General features: G+C 38.2%; 1 protein-coding gene across 26 annotated transcripts in view; it reads left to right on the top strand.

The window, feature by feature from the left end:
* The window catches only part of CYB5R4 (cytochrome b5 reductase 4), a 105,035-nt gene continuing 91,209 nt past the window's right edge, over positions 1-13,826 (top strand). For all 26 annotated transcript variants that reach the window (XM_054254209.2, XM_054254212.2, XM_054254211.2 and 23 more), the window contains exons 1-2: positions 1-182; positions 5,036-5,189. In XM_054254209.2, the coding sequence (XP_054110184.1) occupies positions 108-182; positions 5,036-5,189 (229 nt within the window). In that variant the 5' untranslated portion in view covers positions 1-107. The remainder of the gene's footprint in view (positions 183-5,035; positions 5,190-13,826) is intronic.

Genomic DNA, 13,826 nt, shown 5'->3' on the forward strand with positions numbered 1-13,826 from the left:
GGAAGTGGGTCGGGGGCTTGGCCTCTGCCCGGCCACAGAGCCGGGGCCGGAGGTGCTAGCACGTCCCGCGGTGAACCCCGGGCAAAGCCCGGGGCACGGGTTTCAAGATGCTGAACGTCCCTTCCCAGTCTTTCCCGGCTCCCAGGTCTCAGCAGCGTGTCGCCGCCGGGGGGCGTAGCAAGGTAAGCGGGTGACTCCTTGAGTCTAGCTCCTAGCGTTTCGGCTCTGGCAGTCTGTTCTCTTTTTCCGCCCGCACTCCCGCCTCCAGTCCCCCTCTCTAAGCTGTCGTTCCCTGCTGTCCTTGCCTGTAACCTCTTTCTGATCCCACTCTGTCTACAGTTCCTAAACTCTCCTAACCTCCCTCCTTTTCCCCTAATTGCCCCTCTTCTTTCTGGTCCTTTATCCCGCCCTGTCCTTTCCCTTCAAAGCCTTTCCCGCGAATTAAATTGAAATCTATGTGACAGAGTCAGGCAGTGTGCTTGCGGTATTATAGGCACTTGGTATTAGCCTCCCTCCTACAACCTCAGCTCCCTGGTCTTTTGTTCTTCACTGCCCGAAGGAGTTGTACCACATCACTCAATGTGGGTTCCCTCGCAGGAAGGAAAGGCTTGGCAGTGGCGGCAGTGACCGTCCGAGCAAGGATGGGGACTTCTGGAGCTAGGGGAGCTAGGACAAACACTCTCCAGCTCATACTGTCTCTTCTTTCTTTCTTTTTCTCTTTCTTTCTTTTTCTTTCTTTATTTTCTTTCTGAAGGAGATAGAGACACAAAAAATGCTTCAAAAAATAAATCCAGGAGCTGGTTTTTCGAAAAGATTTTTCTCTTTCTTTCTTTTCTTTCTTTCTTACTCTGGTACCTGATTGTTTCGTCATTTCCTTTCCTACCTAGTATCACATGCTAACTTTGAAGCAAATATGATACTCTTGAGGTTTTTCTTGAGCACAGTTACTGTTAGCAACAGGTGGAATACTGTACAAATATATTTTATATTTGCAAAATTCAATAAAAATTATGTCCTGTGTTCTTTGCGAATGTTGTTGTTCCTATTTGTTAGTTCCTTATTCTGTAACCATATCTTTGTGACACTTCCACCTATTAGACCACTCATTAACTCTTGAGTCTTAGGATCATTTGGAAGCCTCATCGATTTTCTTATTTTTCTCCACTTAGACCTGGCGTTCTAATTCTAGTTCAGAATGAATATGGGTTCAGGGATCTGTAGTTTTCATTAGCTTTTCAGAGATTTGTTAAGTACTTACAGGTGGCCATGTATATTCTCACTGCTTTACATGTATTAACTTTAATCTTCCCAATGATTCTGTGAAGTGAAAGCTTTTGTCTCTATTTCACAGAAAAGGAAACGGGTTAAGAAATGTTGCCTTAAATTGCATAGGCTTGTGATGTGGTTCTGCTGTGAAATTTCATTTGCTGATTCATATATCAGTCATCTCACCATCCAGTCATATGTATTTTCCTCACTGGTTTTTGATTTATTTCTTGAAGCTAAATACTTGACTGAATAACACAGTCTTTCCAGAGAGAATCTCTGAATGAGAATATGAGTTGCTTCCCTTCTCTGTTAAAAATACCAACTATGTTCTTAGCATCCATTTAAAGGAGAAAACTTAGAAGCAAAGACAAAATGTCACAGAGGTGGCGATGGCAAAGGTGAGTCTTTGGTCCAAAAAGAGAATATAGTAAGATTTTTGTACAATTCAAAGGAAAATTCAAACTCCATTCTTTTCCCTCTTTTCTTTTCTTGGCCTCCCAAAGTGCTGGGATTACAGGCATGAGCCATTGTGCCCGGCCAAATTGTAATTGTTTAAAGGCACAGATTTTGAAGTGAGGAAGACCTTATTCTTTCACCATATTTAACAGTTAATCTCTTTGAGTCTGTTTCCCCAGGTGTAAATAACACCCATTTTATAGGATTGTTTATAGAATTCAATGAGATAATAGAATATTGGTTGAGAAAATAGAACCTCATTGGGAAGGTTGTGTATTATGCAGCAGGCCCTCAAATAATGTGATTTCATTCAAAATCATTTAGTTATAATATTGATGAGGAATAAAAATCTGTTTGCAGCTGGGGCCACTGTCTTTGGAGTTTGCACGCTCTACCTGTGTCTGTGTGAGTTTTCTCTGGGTACTCTGGTTTCCTCTTACAGCCAAGAGATGTGCAAGTTAGGCTAATTGGTGTGCCTGAATGGTCCCAGTTTGCATGTTGGGTGTGTATGAGTGTGCCCTGCCATAGGATGGTGTCCTGTCCAGGGTCGGTTCCTGCTTTGTGCCCTGAGCTACTGGGCTAGGCTCTGACTACCTGTGATGTTGAACTGGAATCGATGGGTAATAATTATCCTACTTGTTTTTAAATTTTTTTTTAATGTATATATAGCTAACATTTATTTCGATGTTTAGTATTAGAGGTATTTTGGTCTTTATTTAGAAGTCTGGTGACGTTTTTGTGACCAGAAATATACTGTACATAGTTTTGCTTTAAGTCACAGTTTCCAAGCACCTATTGACAAGTTTAATTAAGGGCTTATTGTAATTGCTTTGTTTTGATTTTCTGAGATGGAATTTCACTCTTGTCGGCCAGGCTGGAATGCAATGGCACGGTCTCAGCTGACTGCAACCTCCGCCTCCCGGGTTCAAGCAATTCTCCTGTTTCAGCCTCCCAAGTAACTCGAGTTACAGGCACCCATCACCATGCCAGGCCAATTTTTGTATTTTTAGTAGAGACGGGTTTTACCACGTTGGCCAGGCTGGTCTCAAACTCCTGAGCTCAGGTGATCCACCCGACCTCAGGTGATCCACCTGCCTTAGCCTCCCAAAGATTATAGGTATGAGACACTGCGCCAAGCCAAATTGTAATTGTTTAAAGGCACAGATTTTGAAGTGAGGAAAACCTGTATTCTTTCACCATATTTAACAGTTAATCTCTTTCAGTCTGTTTCCTCAGGTGTAAATGACAATAACACCTGTTTTGTAGGATTGTTCGTAGGATTCAGTGAGATAATGTTTCTCTTAGCACAGCCTTGGTAAGCACTCAGTAAATGTTGCTTGTCTTGAGGCTTTTATTCAGATCTCACAGATTTGAGTCTGACACAGAATATGCACTCAACATATGATAGTTATTATTTCTATTAAAACTAGTAAGTAAATACTGAGTTTTGTAATCTCTGATTTCAAGATGTTTAGTCTCATAGATTACATAGAATAGTGAACATTCAGTTATAATGTCATAAGTACTGCAAGAGAGTATTATGACCACGAAGGAGATGGGGGTCGGAGAAGCCTTCCAGAGGAATTAATGGGAGTTGGGATGAAGTTGATCTGTGCAGAGAATGCAGCACTTCCATAGGCAGGTACTTGACAGCAATCAAGGGATCAAATAATCAGTTCCCGTTTGGCTAAAGTATATAATGGAGAGGAGCAAAAGTTAGAACATGGAGCGAGTATGGTCAGTTGTGACCAGATTGTGAAGATCTGTTAAATCCCTAGGGAATTTAGAGCTGTTATTGTAAGGTAACCTGAGGAGCCATTGAAGAAGGGCAAGCCTATGATTCGATTTGCATTTCTGAAAGATTGCTTTAACTATCCTGGGGACTATGGAATGGAGAGAGGTGAGTGACTTTAATTTGTGATGGGAAAGATCATTTTCTCATACTTCATTTATTGGAATCAAGAGACCTAGAGAGTTTCAGTTATAACTAGAATGGGATGATGTATTTTGATAGGATGGAATGTGAAAGGCACCACAGACTTATTAACTTGGTTACTTTGGGGGTAATTGGATGTCTAAAATAGGTATGGTTCAGGAAAGTGAGATATATAAATGTCCTTGAGTGTGTCTGCTTTTACATTAAACATTCTTCTGGTACTATGTTGCAAATAAGTTGTACAAGCTTAGACAGTTCCATAGAGATACCATGAAAATTTTCCACTAGGTTGTTTTAATTGGTTAAAGTACTAATAATACTTGTCATCTGAAAACTTTGAAAATGTATTTTATATATAAAAAATTTAAAAATTAAAAAAATAAAAACCCAAACCATCCTGTTATTAAGTTCCCTAGGCAAGGGTTGGCACATTTTTTTCTGCAAAGGACCAGGTAGTATTTTCAGCTTTGAGAGCCTCATAAGGTTTCAGGCTCTTCACCACATGTGAAGACGATTCTTTACTCAAGAGCTGTATAGCAACAGGTGCAGACAATAGTTTGCTGACCCCTTCCCTACAGTTTTATAGTTTTATTATTTTCCATTATTTGATCAACTTTGTTACTCAGAGGATTCTTAGATAAGATTTCTGGCTAATGATTTCTATAGTCTGTTTATATTGACAGTCCAGAAAATCAACTGTAGCTAATTGTTTCTTTATCTTTTCTTATGTTAAATCTCTTTTGATTTTTAAGGTGAAGAAATTTTGACATATAACAGATTAATGTCAGACCCAGGACCAGAACGTGTTTTCTCATTTCTGGTTCAATGCCATTTTCCTGTTATATGGTCAGCCCTGTGTAGCCCTGGGTTCTACGTCCAAGGATTCAACCAACTTTGGATCAAAAATATTTGGGAAAAAAATTAATAACAATACAACAATTTGAAAAATAAGAATTATAAAATAATACAACAACCATTTACATAGCATTTACATTGCTTTAGGTATTATTAGTAATCTAGAAATGACTTGAAGTATATGGGAGGATGTTCATAGGAATATGTCAGTACTTTGCCATTTTATATAAGACACTTGAGCATCCTGGATTTTGGTATAGGGTAGGGGGAAGTCCTGGGACCAGTCCCCCACGGATACTGATGGACTACTGTACCCTGACATCAATATGGTGAAAATTTGTGTGATAGAATTTCTAAGCCCTACATTTTATAATTCAAATACAGCAAAAACAATATTGACAGCCTTTTAAAGCTGTAAAAAGATTTGTAGAATTGTTAGATTTGAGTTTTATTATCTTTTAAAATGGAATTAAAAGTAATGAAGAAGCTAGATTTAATTCTTCCCTTTTCCTTTTTCAGGTACCTTTAAAACAGGGCAGAAGCCTTATGGATTGGATTCGACTGACCAAAAGTGGAAAGGATCTAACAGGATTAAAAGGCAGGTTAATTGAAGTAACTGAAGAAGAACTTAAAAAACACAACAAAAAAGATGATTGTTGGGTATGCATAAGAGGTAGGTGGTATTTATTAAGCCCTTCAAAAAAATGTTGCCTGGACTTTCCAATTATGATATTATATAACTTCACAGTCCTATTATTTTAAACAATTCACAATTAACTTAACAAAACTATGCCTTGTGCTGGACAATAAATTATTTAATTCTGACTTTGGATAGTATTTCTTCCTTAAGCAAGCATTATGTTCTGATGGAAAAAACAGTGAACTTCTGAAATGAAAAACTTTTTCATGCTTCCCTGTACTGCATTTCCTTTGAAAGGAAACAAGCATTTGCCAAGCAATGTAGTACAACATTATTCGGTAACATCCAGTTTATATAGCAATAGCTCACTGTCTCCTAGCCTTATAACAGAATTCTGCTGAAAAAAAAATTTCTGAGAATCTAAAGTAAACCTGAAAGTCCTGCATTAAAGCCAAATCTTCAGTTTTCACTTGCAGCAATTTTTGTTACATGGTATATGTTTCTTAGCAATATTAGTTACTTGATTTTGTATAGCTCAGAGTCAATTAGAAACTCCAAATTAGATATAGATGTATTGGAGGAGGTAAGCAGAGAGACAAGAGGGTAGCTGATAAAAGCTGACTTTGTGGTAGCCAACAACGTGACATCTGGGAGGGGAGCAAAAATAATGAAAATCATGCAATTATACCATCAGGCTCCATACATGGTTAATTATGTTTACCATCTGTTTAAAGAGGAAGGGAAGTATATCATTTTTGTTCTTAATGCAGTTGTCATTTTATAATTGTATAATTTTGGTTTGTTGTCAGTTATCCTGACTACACTGTAATCTGTATGAGAGCAGGGACATTGTCAGTCATATTGCGCTGTCCTTAGGGCCTGGCTTATAGAGGCCATTGACTTGTGTTTGTTCAATGAGTGTAATACTTACTTTTAAGAAGTATGATTACTGAAATAGGTATCTGGTGGTTTCCACAGTGGATTGATGATACCAACAGATATCAACACCAATAAATGCTGTATTAGTTTCCTATGGATGCCGTAACAAAGGACCACAAACTAGGTGACGTAAACAACGGAAATTTCTCTCATAGTTCCCATAGCTAGAAGTCTATGATCAAGGTGTTATTAGCAGGGTTGGTTCCTTCTGAGGACAGAGTAACAGTTTGTTCTGTGTCTCTCACCTTTCTGGTGGTTTGCTGGCAATCTTTGGAGTTCCTTGGCTTATGGAACATCACCCTAATATCTGACTTCATCTTTATGTGGCATGTTCTCTGTGTACTTGTCTGTGGCCAGATTTTCTGTATTCATGTGGACACTAGTCATACTCAATTAGGGACCTTCCCTATTCCAGTATGACCTCATCTAATTTTACATCTGCAACAACCCTATATCCGAATAAGATCATATTCTAAGCTACTGGTGGTTAAAACTTCAATATATAAATTTGGGGGGATGCAATTCAACCCGTAACAGACAATTTAGAGTGTGAAATTTTCAATAGCAAAGGATATGGAAACTTCCAGCAGGTGATGACATAGTTTGTTTTGAGATATAACAGGCATTTGGCTCCCCAAAGTTCCTTGGAGACGTACAAATATACATGGTACCAGCAATCTTGGAATGAGGATTCTGGTAGGTGCAAAAGATCTTTTTGACATTTTATAGGGTTTTTGCCACCCTGTTTACCCTCCCTTCATGCTCCCTACCTGTTGACCAGCTGCAAGTAACCGGTACAAAATGACTTCCCTATTGTGCCTGAGTGTTTTCTGCTAGACCGGGTGAAGTCAAGATTAGTTTCCCAAGAGCATCTTTCAGCTGGCCCAGTCTGCAGACATGCCTGACTTCTGTTTCTGCACCAGGAAACCACTTCTTCAGGAAACTCGGTTGTGTGAATCCTTCATATCCTAGCAATGTTAGATAATTGAGGCATTATTAGAATACAGTTATACTTTATTATTCATATGATGTATTGATGGTGATAAGGGACTGAATTGCTATGTTTGAAAAGTAATGTAGGTTGACTATCCCTTATCCAAAATGCTTGGGATCAGAAATATTTTGAATTTTGGAGTTTTTCAAATTTTGGAATATTTGCATTATATACTTACTGGTTGAGCATCCAAATCCAAAGATTGGATATCTAAAATGCTCCATGGAGTGTTTCTATTAAATATGTTGGAGCGCAGAAAGTTTCAGATTTTGGAGTATTTCAGATTTATGAATTTGGGATACTCAACCTCTATACTGCTCCCAGTTCTATATTCTCTGTAAATATTAGAATGTATAGCATTTTGTCTGGTAAGGTTGTTGATTTAATCATGAATTTTTTTTTTAAAGAGATAGGATCTCACTTAGGCTGGAGTACAGTGGCTCAATCTTGGCTCACTGCATCCTTGACCTCCTGGTCTCAAGTAATCCTCCTGCCTCACCCTCCTAAGTAGCTAGGATGACACATGTGCACCACCATGCCCAACTATTTTTTTATATTTTCATAGAGAGGATCTTGCTATGTTGCCCACGCTGGTCTTGAACTCTAGGCCTCAAGCAATCCTCCTGCCTCAGCCTCCCAAAGTGCTGGGATTATAGGCATGAGCTACCATGCCTGAGTTTGAATTTTTTAGAGGTTTCTGCTGGGGAACATGTTCTACTCTATCAATAGTAAAACATTTTCCTCTCTTTGTAGAAATAAGATGTGTCTTTTTTACCTTTTTGACAGAGTTTGGTCTTTTATTTTTATCAAGAAACACTCAGTTTAGATCCTGCTCATGGAGGATGGATAGATGACTGTTAGATAACAGGCAGGGTGAAGTGCTTTAAGAAGGCTACAGAGAAAGTGATATCAGACAGTTGGAAGGGAGACACATGAGTTAGGAAAATCAGGGATGCTTTTGTGGTGGTGATAAGCCTTGAAGCAGCCTTGACGCAGCAGACAGGATTTCAACAGGAAATGAGGAAGTGCAGTAAGGTGAAAGGAAAGGCCTGAACAAAGATACAAACACAGGAAGGTTTGACGTGTTCTGGAGCTTAGGTTAACTGTTGGAGAATTATAGAAAGAAGGTTGGAAGGTATGTTAGGTCAGATTGTGGACAGCCTTGAAAGCCAGACTGGAAATGTGTTCCTCATTTAGATGGCAGTGGGAACTCTTGATGGGATTTGAATGTGGGGACAGTGTGATAAGAGTATGCCTTGGGAAGATTAGTCTGGTGGTAGGTGTGGTGAATTGAAATGGGATAAGGAAAGCATTTATCTTCTTACAGAGGTGAACCAGGATGTTGACAAAAGTAATGGAATAATAGGATGAATGTAAGACAGACAGATTAGTGATAACTTAATACATGTGTAAGGGAAATGGCTGTGGTTTAGTCAGGAGTAGGCTGAGGTGGCCTTTCTGCACAGCATGACTCAGTGGGTTTGGTGTGCAGGCACACAGCCTCGCACATTATGTAACCGTGCCACGTGAGCTCGTGCTTGGCTCAGAGCCACTGTTGTCTGTAAAAGGTATAATTACCCTGCTTATGCTGTACATACGGTTTGCTCACACCCAGAGAAAGAGTAAAGCCGTGTGGAAACTGATTCCTCGAGTGTTTTTCCAGCTACCTGCCACTTGCCCACTGACTCCCCTCAGACCTCAGTTAGAACCTGACAACATGACTAAACAAAATTGTCTTTTTCTTCACAGCTGATCTAATTTAAAATACTACTGATAGTTTCTTAATGGGGGACTGTACCTGCCAACTTTAGCCTTGAAGGTCGGAGATAGTATTTGGATCCAAGTTTTCATCAAAACTGCCACAGGGAAGTATGATATCATAGTGCCTTCCCCCCCACCCCTTTTAAAGTACTAATTCCTTCATTTTGTGACAGTTGCCCTATTTGTAGGTTAGGTCTGAATTCAATGGATCACAGTGTGGGAGACAATCAGTTTCTTCAGGAAATCTTAGAAAATATACAATTTGGTGTGAATTTTTGTGGCTAATATTTTGAGGACTATATTCTCTTTTTGAATATGTAGCAGCATTTCTGCTTCATGTTCAGGTGTGAACATACCTTAAAATGATGGTATAAAAATAGCACTTAGCTGACAGTGGGCTGTCAAAAGTTTGCGTTGGTTTGGAATGATCTCTAAGACATGTGTATCAAGTTCCCAATTTGTTCATTTAAGTTTCACTATTTTCTGTAAAGTATGTAATTAGTGTAATGCAGTACTAGTTAATTGGAATGCCAAAAATTGGGTTGGTAGGGGGATAACTGCTTTTTAAAAAAACTTGCTGAAATTATTATTAATTAATGCTTTTGTATTTTTCTCTTATTACTGTTTCTCCCTCCCTTTCTCAAGAACTAAAGATTTACAAACATGTAAAGTGTTGAGAAAGTAGCAGAATCACTCATCTGAGAGTTCTTCTGTCAAGCCTTGATCAGACTGTTTTGACTGTAGTGTGACATGTTTTATTGTAGTGTAGTCAGTGTTAGTAATGATGCATTAAGTAGTGAGGTCATTGTTTGGGCAGCATGGTTCAGCCTTTGATCTTTGTGAGGGTGAGAGAAGTATGTCTTGATACTCAATAACAGTCCATTTGAATAAATGGTATTTCAAAAAAACAGTTGACTACAGCCAAAGGACTAGTGTCTCTTGCTAAAAATTTAGCAGATTAGGATTTCACTTATTTAGAAATGAACACACTTTGATTTCTCCCAATGCTGATTGTCATGCTAGTAAATTGAAGAGACCTGCTTGGCGCCACTGCAAAAGTGACTTATAATGGGTCTGTATTTTTTATTTTGTAACTATTTTTTAAAACTTGTTGGCTGGTCCAAGTGCAGTGGTGTTTACAACTAATTGATCACAACCAGTTACAGATTTCTTTGTTCCTTCTCCACTCCCACCGCTTCACTTGACTAGCCTTAAAAAATAAATAAATAAATAAAACTTGTCAGGTGGATCCTAAGAAGCAGCGTTTAGTCCTGTTCTATTTCCATTGCAGTTATTTGTTTTCAAGTTCATTTACAATAAACCTTTTAAAATTTACTTGTAGGATGGTAGTGTAAATTTTTGTGAATACAGTCAATCCTCATTATTCATGGACTTTATATTTGCAAATTTGCCTACTTGCTAAACCATATTCATAACCTCAGACTCAGTACTCACAGTACCTTTTAGTCATTCAGAGACACACACAGAGCAGTGAAAAAAATCTTTGTTGCTCAATGCGCACATTCCTAGCTGAAGTTGGACAAGGCAGTGTTCTGACTTCTTGTTTTAGTTCTTGTCCTGTAAAAAAGTGTCTTTTTTTGAGGTCTATTTAGTGCCATAATTTTTACATTTTTGTGTTTGGCTGATGATTTCACTGTTTAAAATGGCCCCCGTGAATAGTGCTGAAGTGCTGTGGCAAGAAAGCTGTAGTATGCCTTAATGGGCAAAATATATGTCAGATAGGCGTCATTCAGACATAAGTTATAGTGATTTACAGCTGTTGGCTATGTGGTCAATATTCATGAATCAGCAATATGTATTAAATAAGGTGTCTTTAAACAGCAACGCATGTTAAAAAGGTTATGTATTGATTGGTTGACAAAAATATTGTCATTATAGGCTCATAGGAACCCAACTTTGTATTTTTTACTAGTTGCAAGGGGTCAGTGTTCACTAATTCAGTGTTTGCCGCATACAGGAACCCAACCTTGTATTTTTTCCAAGGAACAGTGGGTCAGTATTTCCTAATTCAATGTTTACAGCAAAATAGCTGCCATGAATAAGGATAATCAACTATATTTCTTAAGATTATCTTTTATTTATACAATAGTAATGATAATGAAAGCTTTATACTTTTTAGGTTAAATTCAGACCCACCAAAAATCGAACTGATTTATCTAACAGGTTTCTCCTCCCCGTCCCAGGTTTCCTTGGCTCCCTGCTTCAATTCTGTTTTCAGAAACTGCAGTATTATTTGTTCATAGCAGGGAAAGTTTTCTACCTACTCTTTTAGGAGCGTTTTTCAAATTTGGAACTGATGTTTTAATTTTTAATGGAACATATTATCCCAGTAATATGCTATCTAAATAATAATATATTATTATTACAGTTAGCTCAACTATTCTGACTTTGTGTACCATTATCAGTACTTTCTTCTTGACAGAGTTTTGAACAACTATCTGCCATTTTCTTGTTTAGGTTAGATTCAAACCCACTATATTTGTAACCTCAAACTCAGTACTCACAGTGCTTCCAGACATTCAAAGACGTTTGCAGAGCAGTGAAAAAATCTTTGTTGTTCAACATGCAGGTTCCTAGCTGAGGTCAAAGAAGACAGTGTTCTGCCTCGAGGAAAATCAACTTTATTTTAGGACATTTCCCTTTATTCATTGATTTTTTTGTTTTCTTTGCTTTTTTTTTTTTTTTTTTTAGATAGAGTTTCACTCTGGTCTCCCAGGCTGGAGTGCAGTGGCATGATCTCGACTCATTGCAACTTCTGCCTCTTGGGTTCAAGCGATTCTTCTGCCGCAGCCACCTGAATAGCTGGGATTACTGGTGCCTGCCACCATGCCTAGCTAATTGTTGTATTTTTAGTAGAGACGGGGTTTCATCATGTTGGTCAGGCTGGTCTGGAACTCCTGACCACAGGTGATCCACCTGCCTCGGCCTCCCAAAGTGCTGGGATTACAAGCATGAGCCACTGCGCCCAGCAGTTAGAACTCATTGACTTCTAACCTAGCCCATAGATTTTTCAAGTCGCCTATTCCACACCATTATGCAGATAATCTAGTCTTTGTTGATTGTATTAATTTCTCTGTCTTACTGATGTCTAAGATTGTTTGCTTTCTCTTACTTTTACCCTGTCTTTATCTCCTAAACTGTCATTAACTCTTTCCCTTTTCCTCCTTATTTTTTTTTTCACTTTTTCTCTCTACTTCTTTTCTACTTATTAAAAATCCAATGGAGAATAAAAACTGCTGGTCTCAGGTCCTCATCTAACCCTAAGGTGTTCTGTTTGGTTGCTTTATAAACTGCAGCCAACATTCTGAAATTATATTGTGGGAAAGATTTTTTTTAATTACAAATTTTAGTTTTTAAAAAGGATATAGGACTATTTCAATTTTCTTTTTACTCTTGTGTCAGTTTTTGTAAGTTGTGTTTTTCAATGAATTTGTTAATTTCATCTCAGTTATTGAACATATTGGCATATAGTTATTTGTAATATTCCCTTATTTCTTTAATGTCTTTAGGTTCTATGATATACCATATATATCCTCTTTCATTCCTGGTGTTGCTAATTTTTTTCCCTCTTTTTTTCTTGATCAGTCATACTAGAAGTTTATCAATTTTATTAACATTTTGAAGAAACTAATTTTGGTTTGTATTTTCTCTGTTGCTTCTTTTCTGTTTCATTGTTTGTTGTTTCATCACTTGTTTTCTATTTCATTACTTTTTTTAGTGATGTAGCTACTTTAAGGTTTTTTTCTTCAGCAGTTGCATCAATATACTTAATTTCCAGTAATTCTCATTATGCTCCTGGTTATTGCCTGAATTATTTGGTAGTGGCAATTCTTACCCCTATTTACGTTTTGGCTGTTGCCATTATCTTTTTTCACAAACATATTACCCACTCACATAATTCTCAGGTGTTAAATTAAAACCTCATGTATAGTTAAATATTCTTTTTAGAAAGTGCTTTTTGTTTTTAAATACCCTAGCAGGGTTGTTGATGTGTCAGGTATGTGCTGTGTGCTATGTGTTAATTTTCAGAACAGACCAGTGAGGTAGGTCCTCCACTTCACAGATTGAGGGCACTGAAGCTTAGAGAATCCTCATTTACCCAATGAGAAAACTGAAGCTGATAAAATGCATTAGTGGGGAGTCATGGATAAGTGATAGAAACCCCAAACTATCTTAGCTTAAGCAGAAGCAAAAATTTACTAAAAAGTTACAAGTGCAGATTGATGCAGGGGCTCAGACCAAGTCCCCCAGGACCTGCTTTCACATTACCTTTTGGTTTCCCTTCTGAGATCACTCTGTTTTAGGATTAACTCTAACTTCATAGCCTGAAGATGACTCCAGAAACTTCAACCCTAGTTATTTCTCGTTCTGTTCTGTTTTTCTTTTTTTTTGAGACGGAGTTTTGCTCTTGTTACCCAAGCTGGAGTGCAATGGCGCACTCTCGGCTCACCGCAACCTCCGCCTCCTGGGTTCAGGCAATTCTCCTGCCTCAGCCTCCCGAGTAGCTTGGATTACTATTCTCCATCTCTACTAAAAATACAAAAATTAGCGCCACCATGCCCAGCTAATTTTTTGTATTTTTAGTAGAGATGGGGTTTCACCATGTTGACCTGGATGGTCTCAATCTCTTGACCTTGTGATCCACCCACCTCGGCCTCCCAAAGTGCTGGGATTACAGGCGTGAGCCACCGCGCCCAGCCCTCTGTTCTGTTTTTCTAATAGTTAAGATAAAGTCTTAGAATTGGCTTTGATTGTCACAGTTTTGATTATGTTTCCATTGCTGGTACAGTCTCTATTTAACAGAACATTTTATAATTATTCACTTAAATCTAGGTCACAAACTGCATCCTACACCCTAGAATGGGACCAAACTGAAGCATGTAAGACAGGGAGTGGTTCCCTGAACAAAAAAGTGGTACTGTTGCTAGAATGGGATTGGATGCTAGGGGAAAACA

The sequence above is a fragment of the Callithrix jacchus genome, chromosome 4, assembly GCF_049354715.1.
Source record: "Callithrix jacchus isolate 240 chromosome 4, calJac240_pri, whole genome shotgun sequence".
NCBI classification, from domain to species: Eukaryota; Metazoa; Chordata; class Mammalia; order Primates; family Cebidae; genus Callithrix; species Callithrix jacchus.